General features: G+C 53.1%; 1 protein-coding gene across 3 annotated transcripts in view; it reads left to right on the plus strand.

The window, feature by feature from the left end:
• The window catches only part of SHROOM2 (shroom family member 2), a 146,281-nt gene extending 136,049 nt beyond the window's left edge, over positions 1-10,232 (plus strand). For all 3 annotated transcript variants that reach the window (XM_081568315.1, XM_081568316.1, XM_081568317.1), the window contains 2 exons: positions 4,879-5,151; positions 7,423-10,232. In XM_081568315.1, coding sequence (XP_081424441.1) covers positions 4,879-5,151; positions 7,423-7,689 — 540 coding nt within the window. In that variant the 3' untranslated portion in view covers positions 7,690-10,232. The remainder of the gene's footprint in view (positions 1-4,878; positions 5,152-7,422) is intronic.
• Positions 10,233-17,326: the final 7,094 nt, after the last annotated feature.

The following is a 17,326-nucleotide window of genomic DNA, read 5'->3' on the forward strand; positions in this document are numbered from 1 at the left end:
GGTGAAAGTTAGTCGCACAGTCATGTGTGACTCATTGCGACCCCGTGGACTGTAGCCAGCCAGGCTCCTTTGTCCATGGAATTCTCCAGGGCAAGAATACTGGAGTGGGTTGCCATGCCCTCCTCCAGGAGATCTTCCTGACCACCCAGGGATTGAGCCTGCACTGCAGGCAGATTCTTTACCCACTGAGCCACCAGGCTAGCCCAGCGCAAGAGGGAAGGACTAGGCATAAAGTCTGGGATATAAGGCCAGAGCTGTGTGAACAAGGATGCAGCGTTTTGGAGATGAGGTCAGGTGCCAGTGGCTGGGACTGTGAGGACAAGGGTGCAGAGGACTGCAGTTCAGGTCAGTTGAATCAGTTCACTTACACAGCCACGCAGACAAAAAGGGATGGCGATGCTAGACAGTGCTGCGTAGACCAAAGGAATGGCATTGTGTAGACAAAAGGAGTTGTGTGTGGATGTGAGAGCTGGAGTGTAAAGAAAGCTGAGCACCAAAGAACGGATGCTTTGGAACTGTGGTGTTGGAGGAGACTCTTGAGAGTCCCTTGGACTGCAAGGAGATCCAACCAGTCCATCCTAAAGGAGATCAGTCCTGGGTGTTCATTGGAAGGACTGATGTTGAAGCTGAAGCTCCAATACTTTGGTCACCTGGTGCAAAGAGCTGGCTTGAGGTATATGGACATGTTGCATGATAGTGTGGAGAGACAGACATCGAGTTCTCACAGGAATATGTGCAAAAGTAGGTTGGAAGATTGGGAGAGGAGGTCAGCGACCTTGTGTGTGGATCTCTGCAGACGAGGACGAGGAGAATTGCAGAAGAGGTCGGGGAACAGCGGCTGGAGCTGTGTTGACAAGGAGGATGAGCATTGGAGATGAAGGCAGGGACCCATGGCTCGACGTATGTGGACACAGAGTAGGATACATTGGAGAAGAAGGTCAGCAACGTGTGCCTGGCTCTGTGTGGACAAGGAGGAAGAGGATCGTACGTGATATAAGGGACCAGTGACTGGAGCTCTGTGGACTCGGAGCAGAAGGTCCAGAAACAATGGCTAGAGCTCTGAGTACAAGGAGGGAGAGGATTGTTGATAATGTCAGATACCGGTGACAGGAACTGTGTGCCCAAGGGTGAGGACACAGTGGAGGAGAGTAAAAAAGTTGGCTTCGAACTCAACATTCAGAACACTGAGATCATGGCATCCGGTCCCGTCACTTTATGGCAAATAGATGGGGAAACAATGGAAACAGTGGGAGATTTTATTTTTGGGGCTCCAAAGTCACTGCAGATGGGGACTGCAGCCATAAAATTAAAAGATGCTTGCTCCTTGGAAGAAAAGCTATGACCAACCTAGACAGTATACTAAAAAGCAAAGACATTACTTTGCCGACAAAGGTCTGTCTAGTCAAAGCTATGATTTTTCCAGTAGTCACATATGGATGTGAGAGTTGGACCATAAAGAAAATTGAGCAGTGAAGAATCGATGCTTTTGAACTGTGGTGTTGGAGAAGACTCTTGAGAGTCCCATGGACTGCAAGGAGATCCAGCCAGTCCATCCTAAAGGAAATCAGTCCTGAATATGCATTGGAAGGACTGATGTTGAAGCTGAAACTCCAATGCTTTGGCCACCTGATGTGCAGAACTGACTCGCTGAGAAAGACTGAAGGCAGGAGGAGAAGGGGACGACAGAGGATGAGATGGTTGGATGGCTTCACTGACGCGATGGACGTGGCTTTGAATAAGCTCCTGGAGTTGGTGATGGACAGGGAAGCCTGGTGTGCTGCAGCCCATGGGGTCGTAAAGAGTCGGACATGACTGAGCAACTGAACTGAACTGAACTGAAGGGTGAGGACCATTGCAGTTTAGGTCAGTGACCTCTAGATGGAACTGTGTAGAAAAGAGGAAGGCTGATGAGAGAGGAGGTCAGGGACGTGTTCCTGGCCTTGTGTGTGGACAAGGAGGAGGGGGGATTTGTGAGCGGCGAGGGATGTGTGGGTGCAGCTATGTGAACATGAGGAGGAATGGATGGGGGTTTCAGGGACCAGTTCCTCGGGCTGTGCTGACTCAGAAAGAGAGGACTGGAGATGAGTTCGGTGACCTGTTGCTGGAGCTGTGTGGACAAGGAGGAGGACACTTGGAGAAGAAATCAGGGACCAGTGGCTGGAGCTTTGGGAACATGAGGCAGGAGGATCAGAAAGGAAAGTCAAGGACCAAGTGGCTAGAGCTCTCCGTAGCAGGAGGAAGACAATCGTATGGGAGGACAGGGACGCCTGGCTAGAACTCTCTGTACAAGGAGGGGTGCAGATAAAGTTGGGTTCTGGTGCCTGGAGCGGCGTGTTCAAGTGGAAGGAGGGCTGCAGATAATGTCAGGGACAGGCGGCCGGGTCTGCGTGAAGGAGGATGGGGAGGTTTGTAGATGAAGTCGGTCGGGGGCTGTGTGGACAAGGGTGAGGAGGACAGCAGGTAGGGTCAAGGATTCGTGGTTGGAGCCGTGCAGAAAAGGGGGCAGAGGCCTGGAAGAGGAATTGCCGACCCTTGGCGAGAACTCTGTGTCCAAGGAGGAGGAGGCTGGCAGATAAAGTCAGGCACCGGTGGCTGGGACAGGGCACAGGGCATTACAAGTAGGAGGAGCTTTTGAGATAAAGTTGGGAACAGGCAGCCCGAGCCATGTGAACGGGGTGAGGAGGCTTGTACATTAAGGCAGGCCCCAGCGGCTGGGCCTGTGTGGACAAGGATGAGGAGGATTGTAGTTGAGTCAGAAACCACTAGTTTAGCCGTGTGGACAAAGACCTGTGGGGGCCTTCCCAGGCGGCTCAGTGGTGAAGAAGCCACCTGCCAATGCAGGAGGCGCAGGTTCGATTCCCGGGTCTGGAAGATCCCCTTGAGTCGGAAGTGGCAACCCACTCCAGTATTCTGGCCTGGGAAACCCTGTGGACGGAGGAGCCTGGCAGGCTACAGTCCATTATTCGATGGCACATCATTGGACGTGGCTGAGCACGCACACGGACTCACAGGCAGTGAGGAATGAGGCTGGAGCCGTGTGAACACGGAGGAGGCACATCGGGGTGGAATTCAGGGATCAGTGGTTGGATCTGTGTGAACACGAATGGGGCAAGGTTGCAGAGGAGGGTGGGGACTTGTGGCTGAACATCTGTGGACAGGGAGGAATGACTGCAGAGGAGGTCAGTGGGGTGGGGGGGATGTTTGTGTCTGGCGCTCTGTTGACAAGGAGGAACAGGACTGTGCATCAAGGCAGCAGACCAGTGGCTGGAAGCTGTGTGAACAAGCAGGAGGCTTGCATGGGAGGTCATTGACTCCCAGATGCAGCCGTGTAAACAAAGGGGAAGGGGGCTGGGAGACGAGGTCAGGGACTTGAGGTCAGGGAGCGGTGTAGACAGGACGAGGAGAGACGCTGGGAGAGGAGGAGGTCAGGGACCAGTGGCTGGGATGTGTGGATGAGGAGGGAGGAGGGTTGGAGGCCCGTCAGAGACCCATGATGGGCGCTTGTGGAGGGGGGGAGGAGGAGGATGGCAGTGTTAACTCGCTGTGTCATCCTGCAGATTCCTACTGGCTTTTTCCATATCGTAATGTGCATATTTCCATGCTACCTTCTGTTAGTCCCACCATCCTTCCCCTACCCATCTGTTCTGTGTCTCCACCTCCACTGGTGCCCAGCAAATAGGTTCTCAGTATCATCCTTCTAGATTCCATATACATGTGTTAATATATGATACTTGGTTTGTTTTTTTTTTCTCATTTACGTCACTCAGTATAACAGGCTCTAGGTTCATCCACCTCAGTAGAACTGACTCAAATGTGTTCCTTTTCATGGCTGAGTAATATTCCACCGTGTATATGTACCACGGCTTCTTTATCCATCCATCTGCCCAGGGACGTCTAGGTCGCTTCCGTGTGCTGCTGCTAAGTCGCTTCAGTCGTGTCCGACTCTGTGCAACCCCATGGACAGCAGCCCAGCAGGCCCCTCTGTCCCTGGGATTCTTCAGGCAAGACCACTGCAGTGGGTTGCCATTTCTTTCTCTGCTCGTGTGCTTGCTATTGTAAATAGTACTGCAGTGAACACTGAGGTACATGCGACTTTTTCAGTTATGGTTTCCTCCAGGGCATATGTCCAGTACTGGGATTGGTTAGATCATATGATAGTTTTATTCCTAGTTTTTTTTTGTTTTTTTTTTATTTAAGAAATCTCCATACTGTTGTGCTCAGAGCTGGAGCACTGGGATGACCCTGAGGGATGGGATGGGGAGGGAGGTGGGACGGGGGTTCGGGATGGGGAACACGTGTACACCGTGGCTGATTCATGTCAATGGATGGCAAAAAACACTACAATACTGTAAAGTAATTAGCCTCCAATTAAAATAAATAAATTTAAAAAAAAATTTTAATTAAAATAAATAAATTTTAAAAATCTCCATACTGTTGTCCACAACGGCTGTACCAATTTACATTCCTACTAACAGTGCAAGGGGGGCTTCTGTTGTGGCTCAGCTGGTATAAAAACATCCACCCGCAAGGCACGAGACCTGGGTTGGGAAGATCCCCTGGAGCAGGGAAAGGCTACCCACTCCAGTATTCTGGACTGGAGAATCCTATGGACTGCATAGTCCATGGGACTATAGTCTGTCGTAAAGTCAGACTCAACTGAGCGACTTTCACTTTCAAACAATGTAAGAGGGTTTCCCTTTTTTTTTTCCACAGCCTCTCCAGCATTTATTGCTTGTAGATTTTTTCAACACTGGCCTGATATTTATTCGTGCGAAACAAGTTGCTGTTGGGCCCACAGGCCGGGAGGTGCGGGAGGGTGCAGGGCTGGGCGCCCGGGTCAGCAGGGCTGTGACTGAATCCTGCATGCTGTACCCACAGCAGGAGCTCATTGAGAGCCTCGGCCGCAAGCTGCAGGTGCTGCGGGAGGCGCGGGAGAGCCTGCTGGAGGATGTGCAGGCCAACAGCGCGCTGGGCGACGAGGTGGAGGCCCTGGTCAAGGCTGTGTGCAAGCCCAACGAGTTTGACAAGTTCCGCATGTTCATCGGGGACCTCGACAAGGTGGTGAACCTCCTGCTGTCGCTGTCCGGCCGCCTGGCCCGCGTGGAGAATGCCCTCAACAACCTGGACGACAGCACGCCTCCAGGCGATCGGGTACTCCCCCCGAGGCGGGACGGGTGGAGGTGGGGGAGGGGAGAAGGGGAGGGGAGCTGGGAGGCCCCACGGGGTGCAGAGTGAACGCCTGGAAGCCTCGCTGGGCCCGCTGTCCACCTGGTTGCACAAGGTCGTCTTCTCTCTTGCTCTCTCCCTTCTCGTAGTGGGGGGTCGCCCTGAGATTCCCCACATTGTTCAGTTGCTCATTGCGGTCCGATTCTTCGCGACCCCATGGGCTGCAGCACGCCAAGCCTCTCTGTCCATCACCATCTCCCGGAGTTTTAGTCAACTCATGTCCATCGAGTCGGTGATGCCATCCAACCATCTCATCCTCTGTCATCCCCTTCCCCTCCCGCCTTCAATCTCTCCCAGCATCAGGGTCTTTTCCCGTGAGTCGGTTATTCGCATCAGGTGGCCAGAACATGCAAGCATTATTTTACATGTTCAGACTCACGTCCGTTGAATCGGTGATGCCATCCACAGGCTTATTAGTTAGCATCGAGGACTGTGCCTGTGGTCCTCCTGGGCCCTGAGACTTCAGTGTATCCCTCTGGGTCTCCACGTTAGGTCCACACTGGGCGTGCTTGATGAGCTTCACCTTCCTAGAACTGGAGGCAGCGGTGGTCCGCGGCCTCCTCCAGGTTCAGCATAGGGGCCTCCACTGTGACCAGCGTTGGGGGAAACTGTCGCTGACAGGCATGCTAACGAGGGGCAAAGAGGCAGTGTCAGAGGCAGTGTCAGGCTGTGGGAGGCTCCCCTGTCTTTCCAGATAGAAGGTAGGACACGTGGGCAAGACGTGGACACAGGACACCCTCCCTCCAATCAGCACTTGTAGTCTCAGGGATGCCAACTGATCTCTGTAGCCCCCGTTTGGAGAATCAGCTGAGGTCTCTTTGTCTTCCGCTTGGAATTCATGCTGCTGCTGCTAAGTCGCTTCAGTCGTGCCCGACTCTGTACGACCCCATAGACGGCAGCCCGTCAGGCTCTGCCGTCCCTGGGATTCTCCAGGCAAGAACACTGGAGTGGGTTGCCATTTCCTTCTCCAATGTATGAACTCCAGTTAATCCTCCTCTCACACTGGCAGGTCAGGGTGTCCTTTAGCAGGGGGCAGGTGGCCCTGAAAGGTGGTGCAGGCCAGGGATCCTTCCCAGGAGCGCACTTTGTTTTTACCCCCGCCCACCAAGCAGCAGCCCTGTGCCTCTGGCCTCTCCTCGGGGCCCTTCCACCCCCGTGGTGCTCCAACGGGGCTGGGGGAGGCCGTTCGGGTCTCCAGGTGGCAGAGGAGCGGGAGACTCTGCTGGCGTCGGAAACGGGGACCGAGGACGGGGCGTTCGCTGACGTCCGCCAGCCGCCACGTGGAGGCTGTTTAATGCCGCTCCTCGCTCCCTGTCTTGTTTCTCCAGCAGGTTACCGGAGGGCAGGGACGGTAGGTGCGCGCCCCGATCTAGGAGTGGGGGAGTGTGTGTGCCCCCGAGTAAGGAGCCTGGGCAGCTATGCGACTCACCCAGCCCCATCCCCCGCCTCCATCTCTCTTCTTCCAGACCCTTGTCCTCTTAACCGTCCGCCTCCCCTTGTACCAGAAGGGTTTAGCAATCCTGCCCTGGGAGATCTCTTTAAGTGCACTGCTTTAGCCCACTTTGCCCCCATCCCCGGTGTTGTCAGGGAAACGCCTCCACGCACACAGTACCCCCCACCCCCACCCTGGAGCCCTTCGCTGCCTGCGCGCATCTCCCTGTTTTGGACTTGACCGGGCGCGGATGACTCGTAGTCCTCAGTATGTATCCGGGAGCCTTGTGCGGGGGTGTATCCGGGCGCCTCGTGGCGGGTGTATCCAGGTGCCTCCTGCGGGGGTGTATCCGGGCGCCTGGTGGCGGGGGTGTATCCAGGCGCCTGGTGGCGGGGGTGTATCCGGGCGCCTGGTGGCGGGTGTATCCGGGCGCCTCGTGGCGGGGGTATCCGGGTGCCTCGTGCGGGGGGTGTATCCTGGCGCCTTGGGGGGGGTGTATCTGGGTGCCTCGTGCGGGGGGTGTATCCCGGCGCTTTGTTGGGGGGGTATATCCGGGCGGCTCGTGGCGGGTGTATCCTGGTGCCTGGTGCCGGGTGTATCCCCGCGCATCGTGGCGGGTGTATCCGGGTGCCTCGTGCGGGGGGTGTATCCCGGGGCCTTGTGGGGGGGGTGTATCTGGGTACCTCGCTGCGCAGGCGGTGGGAGGCATTGTCCAGCCCCCGCGCCGGGTCCCCAGCAGGCATATGCGTCTTCTGTCTGTCCAGCAATCCCTCCTCGAGAAGCAGCGCGTCCTGATCCAGCAGCACGAGGACGCCAGGGAGCTGAAGGAGAATCTGGACCGCCGGGAGGGCATTGTCTTCGACATCCTGGCCAGCTACCTGGGACCTGAGAGCCTGGCAGACTATGAGCACTTCGTCAAGATGAAGTCGGCGCTCATCATCGAACAGCGTGAGCTGGAAGACAAAATACACCTGGGTGAGGAGCAGCTGAAGTGCCTGTTGGACAGCCTTCAGCCCGAGAGAGGCAAATGAGGACGCACGCACCCCCACCCCACCCGGCCCTTCCCGGAGGAGAGGGGGGATGCAGATGGGGTTGGCGGAGTCATCGGCTCCGGTGCTGTGGATGCAGCTGAAAACCGCAGCCTGTATTTACGTCCTGTCCATGGGGATCGCGGGATGGGAGGGGTGTCCTAGCACAGCAATAACTTCCAGGTGTGCGTTTGGGATGAGTTCTTTAATTCTTGGGTTCCCTTTTGGAAAGCTGAGTGGAGCGGGCCTCCCCCCACCGCCCCTGTGGCGCTGGGGCTCGGGTGCGCCCTGCGCGCATGCGCACCGGGGTCAGTCACGTGGTCTCTGCCGGCCCTGCGTGCGGACGCTGAACCCTGTCCTCTGCGCAGGAAGGAACGAGCTTGAAGGTGCATAGGGGGCGTGGGGGGGGGGGACGGCGGTTCGCCTGGCGCACGAGCTGTCCCGTGGATCGCCGGAAGTGCCGGGCGGCTGTGTTCTCCCGTGCGTCTAGAAATGTTGCGCCGTTCGTTGTGTCTGTCCTGTAAGGATGCCCCCTGACCCAGCAAAAAAAAAAAAAATCATGAGGATGAGCATTATTTATTCATGTGTTAGAAAGGAGAATAGTTGTCCATGTGGTTTAAAGACCAGCGGTGACAAGCTCTCAGCGCTCTGGGTTCACTCATAGTGAAATCGCCGCTTGCACAGTGTGCCCGCTTTAAGGTGCAGGCAGAAGGGACATAGTGGCTTTTGTTTTCTGGGATGACACCCGCGTGCAAATGGTATTTTTCCTGCAAAGTGAGATTACCTGGCTGAAAGTGTGTCCGGAGGGTATGTGCTTGGGAGGTTTTTTTTTTTTTTCCTTAAGGCCCCTGAGATATTTTGCTCATTTACTTTCCCCTCCACTCCGCCGTCAAGAACATTTCTTTGGGGTGTATACGATCGTGGATTATAATTGGCAGCTCCTCTTGTTGCTTCCCTGGATTAGTTATGGCAGCGTCAAGGCTGCGTTTCCTCTAAGAACCCGTGGTTCTGGCTTTCCAGAGGTCCCGGTGGACCACACAACTCCCAGACCTGGTCTTGCTCCGCCACAGAGCTGACCACCGTCGGTTGCCTGTTTTATCGTTTGATATTGCAAGGTGGTCAAGAGAATCCGTTCACTAAAGAACACACTGTCAAGCTGTTGTTTTCCGGTGCCCGAGTCACGACTAGGAGAAGATAACTTGCAGATCCCGTGTGTTGCATTTGCATCCAGAACGTATAAAGAACTTGAGAAGTTAACAGTATGAAAACGGACACCCCAGTTAAAACGTGAGCCAGAGACTTTAATAGACACTTCACCAAAGAGGCTATATGCATGTCAGTAGGCCCGATAGGTGTTCAGCCGCTTGTGGCTTGGTTCTCACAGTCTGATTTTTAACCTGATCGTCTGTGTTCCGTCCCAGTTGGGTGAGATGCCTGCATAATGGCGGGAGGAGCCCTAAGATAACTTCGTATCCGGGCGATATTCGGAGGTCAGATCACATTACTCCTTGTTTCCTGTTAAGCCCGTGAAAGGAGTTTTCCGACAGTTTGGGAGGTAGCCCTTTGTCACCGGTGGCTGGCACCTTACCAAAGACAGAAGCACACAATGTCTTTAATTAAAGGACACTACTCCACACCCATGGAGCCAGAAGGACAAGCTGGACTGGCCGCGGTGATATCTCTGCAGCCCCGGAGGGAACCGACCTGGCAGGCTTCAATGATGCTGGCAATAAACACTCCTTTGGCAGCCTACCCATGCCAAAGAGAAAGGCCTTTTTCCGCACTTTTTGTTCTTCTTGAATTAAGCTGTTCCTGACTTGAAAAACCCCTCTTCTGCCGGTGAAGCATCGTCCTCCTCCCCACATGCTGTGGTCACTTGCTGTGAAAATGGGTCATGGCAGAAAAGATAGAGCTGGCTGTCCACAGACCCCCCCCCCCCCCCGCCACCTTCCTCCCTTGGGGAGACAACCACAGTGATGTTAGTGTGTTTTGATTTTCACAAAGCTTTTATCTGTGATTCTTGCCCTTCTCATACAGTATTGTGATCATTTTGATGATACGTCTGTAAAATGTGAAGATCGAGTTTGTGCCTGCATCCAGCTTTTCAGTGTCTTTTGAGAATGTTGTCTGCTACACAGCAATACACAGGGCTCTGGTGTCCTTTAAACAAAGCCCGTAGAATCACAGTGGTCCTGTCTATTTCCCCATCTGCGTCATAAATGTCTGGTTGGCAGGGACCCAAAGATCACAGTGAGTCAGTGTGCACAACTTTGTGTATAGCTATATTACTGCATATACAAACAATCTGGTGCTATCGTTTCTCCCATGGCATTCCTGAGTGGTGGCTGATGGCTCACCCTGGGTCATCGCTCAGCTGAGATGTGCTCTCTTTATCTCGAAGTTGCAGTCAGGGACCTTGCCTGAGACTTTGATCATGCCGCCCACTGTGGAAGATGTGTACCAATTTCATGCTCAACACTTAACACTTACCTCTCAACAGATCATCCTGCTTGACCTTAATAAAATAAATGGTGTCTTTCAGTGAATGGAGCATGTCTTTGTCTTGCATCTTTCTTAAGAATTGGAACGCCCTTCCCGTATGTCAGATCCTTCAGCCACTGATAAATCGTAGGGTTGAATCTGTGTATGCCGATGTTTGACTGGTTCTGCCTGTTGAGTTCAGGCCAGTCAGTCTGCAGCCGGGAAAACATCAGGGACACAGGTTGTATCAGTCAGCTGTTGCCACAGCCAGGCTGTGTAACGACCACTGTAAAATCACAGCAGGGTACAGGGAGAAGTATTCCTTTAGAGAAGGAATTTGTAGATCATTCTGCTCCACGTGCCTGTCATCTGCCTCCCGGGACCCGTGCCTTTGGCCTGGGCACGTCCATGGCCCGTGACCGGAGAATAAGCTCAGTCATTTCGGTGCTTGCCCTGGGTGTGGTTATGGCGCACCTGCTAACCTTCCATTGCTGCAGCAAGTCCTGAAGCCCAACCAGGAATCCAGAAGGGGCGGTGTGTGCTCCACCCCATGACTGCAGGGAGCTGTGAAGCATTGGGGCCGTTGGTGGAGCCCCATCATCTCCCACGCTGGGTGCTGATGCGGATTAGCACCCTGTGGTCCAGGACCCGAAGCCAAGTTCCCAGAGCAAAGCCACCTCTTCTCACTTGAGGTGGCAGGCGCTGTGAGCAGGCGCTAGCCTCTGCACCCCTCAGCTTCCTCCTTCCCAGCCCTCGGGAGAGCAAGTGAGCTGATAATGTCAACGTGCTTGGAACCCGCGCCAGGTCAGAAGGGCGCCACACGGAGGGAGGCGTTCACACCTCTGGTGCTGTCACTGCAGCCTGGGTCTGGATGAGAAGCACTCTCTGCACCCGGACGGCCCTGTCAGAACCATCGGAGGACAGATGGCAGCTGCTCCTGGTCGGCAGTGGACAGACGCTTCTGTTTTCGGAGCAGGTTGGTGGGACCCGGAGGTCAACCAGTTGAGAGAGTGGGAGTCTTCCTTTTTTTTTAATTTATTTTTTTTAAAAATACTTTTGTCAGTTGAATTTTGGCTGCTCTGGGTCTTCCTTGCTGCTCGGGCCTTTCTCTAGATACGCTGCGTGGCTTCTTGCACGCGGGCCTCAGTAGTTGTGGCACATGGGCTTAGCTACTCTGCGGCATGTGGCATCCTCCCACATCAGGGGGCGAATTGTTTGTCTCCTGTATCGGCGGATTCTTTACCACTGAGCCACCAGGGAAGCCCTAGAGAGTGTTCTTAGTAAGAACTGCTCAAACGTAGGAGGTGAATTTTTATTTGGGATGGGGGGGGGAAGCATTGTCACAAACTTAGGGACTTTAAGACGTACACAAATGCTATATACATAATTATTATTAATTTTTTTTGGCTTCTACAGGGTCACTCCCGCTTGTCTTGTGAGTTCTGCAAGGATGGAGGGATTTGTCCATGAGGGCGGTGGAGGTGCAGTTGTAGGCTGGGGTGGTGGGGGTGTGGCTGTGGGAGCCTCTGGTCCTCATGGAGCCAGTGGTCACCATGCTCCGCGACCCGTGGACTGAGATGCTCAGACTTCTGTTTCTTCAGGGCGAGCCACCTTGGGCACGCTGAATCAGTCTCAGGTACAGGGGCATGGAAGATGCTGTCTGCATCCTCACACCTGTTGGCTTGACCACCGCAGGGCCACCACACCCTGCAAGCCCAGGCATTCGGGGGTGGGGCGTTTTCTGCATTTCCCACCAGAAGAGAACCTCACACGTTGCGTGTGTACACGTATAGGCTGTGTGCTGAGTCACACTGAGCCAGGTAAAACATCCCACGAAACCCGACCCGTGTCATCCCCCCCCCCCCGTCCACCAGATCCCCGAAATGCCTGTGACGAGTCTGGTGCCCTCCCCCTCCGTGAACCTAGGAAGTGAGGTGCAGAGGAATGCAAAGAGGAAAGGCCCTTAAAGCACTGTCACGAACTTAGGGACTTTAAGGAGGACACAAATGCTACATACATTATTTTATTTTATTTTTTGGCTGGCAGTGAACCCTCCTTTCTCATCTCAGCCAAGCCTAGGGCAGAGGAACATCGCTGGAGGCCCCACCGCTTACCCCCCATCTTGGAAGGATCACGCAGGGGGAGGCCTGCCCCTCTCAGCTCAAGGCCAGCCTCTTTCTAGTTTACACCCGCTTAAGAAGCTCAAGAGTGAGGCCTACCTGACGGTGTCATGGAAGCAGTCCCAGACCCCGTGGGCAGGTGCCCTCCACACACAACAGTCCACGGCCCCTGGAGCAAGGCCCGGACACTGTCCGCAGGACGTGCCAACGGAGGACACCATCTCCCTTCTTGGGTGGCTCCCTCTCCAAAATACATCAGGCAGACCCAAAGTGGGGCAGAGGCTTTTCATTAAAAAAAATAAAGCCGACCAGTTCCCTGAAAAGGTGCCGACACGATGAGAGACCACCAGAGGGGCAGCTCAAAACCAGAGGGAATGAAGATGCCTGACCACAGCGACGACGCAGCCGCTGCACCACCACTCCCCCGGGAGGCGCTGGGCCACGGCGGGACGAGAACCCAGCCTGGTGGGAGAAGTCTGAATAAGGTGTGTAGATCACCGTGTGGTCAACACAAAGTTCTTTTTAATTTTACTGGTATACTTGATTTACAATGTTGTGCTACTTTGTTATGTATGACAAAATGACTCTCTTATATATAAACACATAGAGTTTTTTGATATTCTTTTCCATTATGGTTTGTTACAGGATACTGAGTATAGCTCCCTGTGCTACATAGTAGGGCCATCTTGTTTATCCATCCTATATATGTATGTATGTAAGTTCGGTTTAGTTCAATCGTTCAAGTCACTTCCAACTCTTTGCAATCCCATGGACCGCAGCACGCCAGGCCTCCCTGTCTATCACCAACTCTCAGAGTTTACCCAAACTCCTGTCCATTGAGTCGGTGATGCCATCCAACCATCTCATCCTCTGTCGTCCCCTTCTCCTCCTGCCTTCAATCTTTCCCAGCATCAGGTATTTTCCAATGAGTCAGCTCTTTGCATCAGGTGGCTAAAGTATTGGAGCTTCAGCTTTAACATCAGTCCTTCCAATGAACACCCAGGACTGATCTCCTTTAGGACGGACTGGTTGGATCTCCTTGCAGTCCAAGGGACTCTCAACAGTCTTCTCCAACACCTCAGTTCAAAAGAATCAATTCTTTGGCACTCAGCTTTCATTATAGTCCAACTCTCACATCCGTGCATGACCACTGGAAAAACCATAAGCCTTGACTAGATGGACCTTTGTCGGCAAAGAAATGTCTCTGCTTTTTAATATGCTGTCTGGGTTGGTCATAACTTTCCTTCTAAGCGTCTTTTAATTTCATGGCTGCAGTCACCATCTGCAGTGATTTTGGAGCCCCCCAAAATAAAGTCTGCCACTGTTTCCACTGTTTCCCCATCTAGGTTTATCCATCCTGTATATAACATATATGAAATGGTTGCTAATTCCAAACTCCCAATCTTTCCCTCCCCTCCCCTTGGGGACCACAAGTCTGATCTCTGCGTCTGTTTTCTTTCATGCATATGTTGATTTCTGTAGTATTTTAGATTCCACACCTAAGTGATATCATACGGTATTTGTTTTTCTGCCGCTGACTTGCTTTTTCCTGACTTAGTATGATCAGACCCATCCATGTGGCTGCAGATGGCATTCTTTTGTTTTGTTTTTTATGGTTGAGTAATAATTTCTCTGTATATTTGTAGCACATCTTCTTTATCCATTCATCTGCTGCTGCACATTTTGTTTGAGTCCATGGCTTGGCTATTGTGAACAGTGCTATCAACATGGGGATGTATGTATCTTTTTGAATTAGTGTTGTCTGGATATATGCCCAAGGATGGGATTGCTGGGTCAAATGAACGGTAGCTCTACTTTTAGCTTTTTTAAGGAACCTTCATACTCTTCTCCATAATGGCTGCTCCAATTTATGTTCCTACTAACTGTGTAGGAGGGTTCCCTTTTCGCCACACCTTCTCCAGCATTGTTTGTGCGTTTTTTAAGGATGGCCATTCTAACCAGGGTGGGCGATACCTCACTGCAGTGTTGATTTGCATTGCTTTAATGATGAGTGGTGGTCGAGGTGAATTCCTTGATTCCCAGGGTCATGCTATGGTGACCGGTGTCATTTTCACTTGGTTAATCTTTGGTGAAGAATGTGGTGTTGTTGTTGTGCTTAGTCACTCATCGGTCGCGTCTGGACCCTTTTCCACCCAGTGGACTGTAGCCCGCCAGGCTCCTCTGCCCATGGGGTTTCCCAGGCAAGAATACTGGAATGAGTTGCCATGCCCTCCTCCAGGGGATCTTCCCAACCTGCAGAATCGAACCCAGGTCTCCCACATTACTGGCTGATTCTTTACGGTCTGAGCCACCAGGGAAGCCCCGAGAATACTGGAGTGGGTAGCCTGTCCCTTCTCCAGGGGAACTTCCCAACCGAGGAATCGAATTGAGGTCTCCTGCAAGAATATGTGGAGATGTGCTATTTGCAACTCTTTTGTTTTTTTCCAGAAGCTAACAGGTTTTTCAGATGGAAAGGGTGCTCAACTGGTTGCTTTCCGCAATTTCAAAGGATTTCCTTCTGTGCCTCCTCACTCCAGTACTTTCTTCCGGTGTGTGAGGGGAGCTTTAAAGCTGAGTTGGGAATCGTTCTTCATAACAGGAAGGCCAGCGCCGAGCTGGGGCCCTTGGATCTCTTGGGTTTTCAGAAGACTCTAGCTTTAAGCCGTCAGTAAGTGCTGGGGAGGATGCTTATCTGTGCTTGTCCGGGTGGGTAGCTGATGTGGACAGTAGGAGTGAGCGTGGGCAGGCAGCCCTTGGGGGCCGGGGGAGGGGGGATGGTTGCGCACAGCCCGGCTCGGAGGCACAGGGCCCGCGCACGTACCAGGCCGCCAACGCCATGTCCTGGGTGCTCAGAAGCCAGATTTCAGTGCTGGGGAAAGGAACACAGGATTGCTGGCCCCTCTGCAGCAGAGGTTCAGTCCCTTCACCATCCCAGTTCTGTGCTGGGGGGAGGGGCGGGAGGCGGTGGCGCAGGGGACGTGCATGTTCATGGTTTGCGCTTAGGCAGACCTGGTGGTACTACCCTCGGCCTTGAGGCGAGAAAGGGGTAGAGCTCCGACTCCGGGGGTGGATGAGGGGGCGGCAGCCTGGGAAGGGAGGCCGGCATTTCAAGGTTTCAAAAACTCCGGGATCTTGGGCGACACGTGGGGAGCATGGTTCCGCCTGGAAAGCGGTGATGCGCGCGAGCTGGTGCGCAAACGCCCTGCGCTCTGAGCGCGGGACGCTTTCCAGCAAGCCTGCACCGGAGGCACCAGATTTTAACTTTCCGCTCGGGGTTTTCCCGAACGCACGTGCACTTGGCCTGCCGCTGCACCGCCCCCCCCCCCCACGTCCCGCCCCCCACCCCGTGATTAAATATTGACTGCTGATCAGAACACCCGCATGTCTCGAGAGGCACCGTTCCAGAGGAATTAAAATTCCGGGTGGCCATTGCAGGACTCTCTTGAGTGTTGGATACGAAGGGCCTCCAGGCCCCTCAGGGTAGAGGGGGGGAGGGGCCTTGACGTCCCCATATGAAACCCCGGTCCGGACGTGTGGTTTGTGTGAACATTTGTGGCCAGGTGTGGTTTTTTTTCCCCTGGCATGACAGAAGATAGGGGAAACACACGTATACAGACAGTGATGCAAGTGTGTGCATGGCACTAGCTGACACTTTTACAGCAATACTGGAGCTCCACGTGCATGCATACTTGCCAGCCTTCTCATCTGGATGAAGAACCATCTGCCAGTATGACAGGCCTGCCGCAGACCAGGTTTCTCTGGGGGACTGCCCCGTATCCCTAAAGGCCTCTCCTCAGAGCTCTCTCCCTGGGGTTTGCCAGCCACCCTGGCAGCGGCACCAGGATGTACTCAAGCCAGGTGAGGTTCCTTTAGGCCCTTCACAGGCATTCCCTTCTCCTGTTTCTTTGCCCGAGTCCAGGATGCCAAGGCTCTCGGGGACCTACCGTGCCAAGTCAGGTAAGGTGTTGGTGTATCCCATCTCTCCCCTCACACCTCTCTATTTTCCTTGTTTTTTTTTTTTTTTTAAGAAACAGGATTCTTAACTACATATTTTTGTCTTTTTAAGTTGAAGTCTGGTTGCTTTAAAATGTGGTGCCCATCTCTGCTGTACAGCAGACTGACTCAGTGATCCACACAAAGACATTCTTGTTTTATAACCTTTTGCGCTTTGTCACAGGATACTGCATATAGCTCCGTGCATTCTGCAGTAGGATCTTGTTGTTTGTTCTAAATGTAGTAGTTTGTATCTACCAATCCCCTAAGCATAGCCCATCCTTCCACCCTCCCCCTTAGCAACCACAAGTCTGTTCTGTATGAGTCTTTTGTTTGTTTTACAGGTATGATCATTTGTGCCATATTCTGGCTTCCACCCCAGATACACAGATGACACCACCCTTAATGGGAGAAAGCAAAGAGGAACAAAAGAGCCTCTTGATAGAAGTGAAAAGAGAAGAGTGAAAAAGCTGGCTTAAAACTCAACATTCAAAAAACTAAGATCATGGCATCTGGTCCCATCACTTCCTGGCAAATAGTTGGGCAAACAGTGGAAAAAGTGAGAAACTATTTTCTCGGGCTCCAAAATCACTGCAGGGGGTGACTGCAGCCATGAAATCAAAAGATGCTTGCTCCTTGGAAGAAAAGCTATCATCAACCTAGACAGCATATTAAAAAGCAGAAACGCTACTTTGCCGACAGAGGTCCGTCTAGTCAAAGGTGTGGTTTTTCCAGTAACGTACGGATGTGAGAGTTGGAATATAAAGAAAGCTGAGCGCCTAAGAATTGATGCTTTTGAACTATGGTGTTGGAGAAGACTCTTGGGAGTCCCTTGGATTGGAAGGAGATCAAGGCAGGAGGAGAAGGGCACGGCAGAGGATGAGTCGGTTGGTGTTGGACAGGGACTTGGTGATGGACAGGGAAGCCTGGCATGCTGCCGTCCATTGGGTCGCAAAGACTCAGACACAACTAGTGACTGAACTGAACTGGCTTCCACCTGTAAGTGATAGTGAACGGTATTTGTCTTTTTCTGTCTGACTTATTTC

The sequence above is a fragment of the Giraffa tippelskirchi genome, chromosome Y (genome assembly GCF_054371585.1).
Source record: "Giraffa tippelskirchi isolate mGirTip1 chromosome Y, T2T-mGirTip1v1.2.pri, whole genome shotgun sequence".
Lineage (NCBI taxonomy): Eukaryota > Metazoa > Chordata > Mammalia > Artiodactyla > Giraffidae > Giraffa > Giraffa tippelskirchi.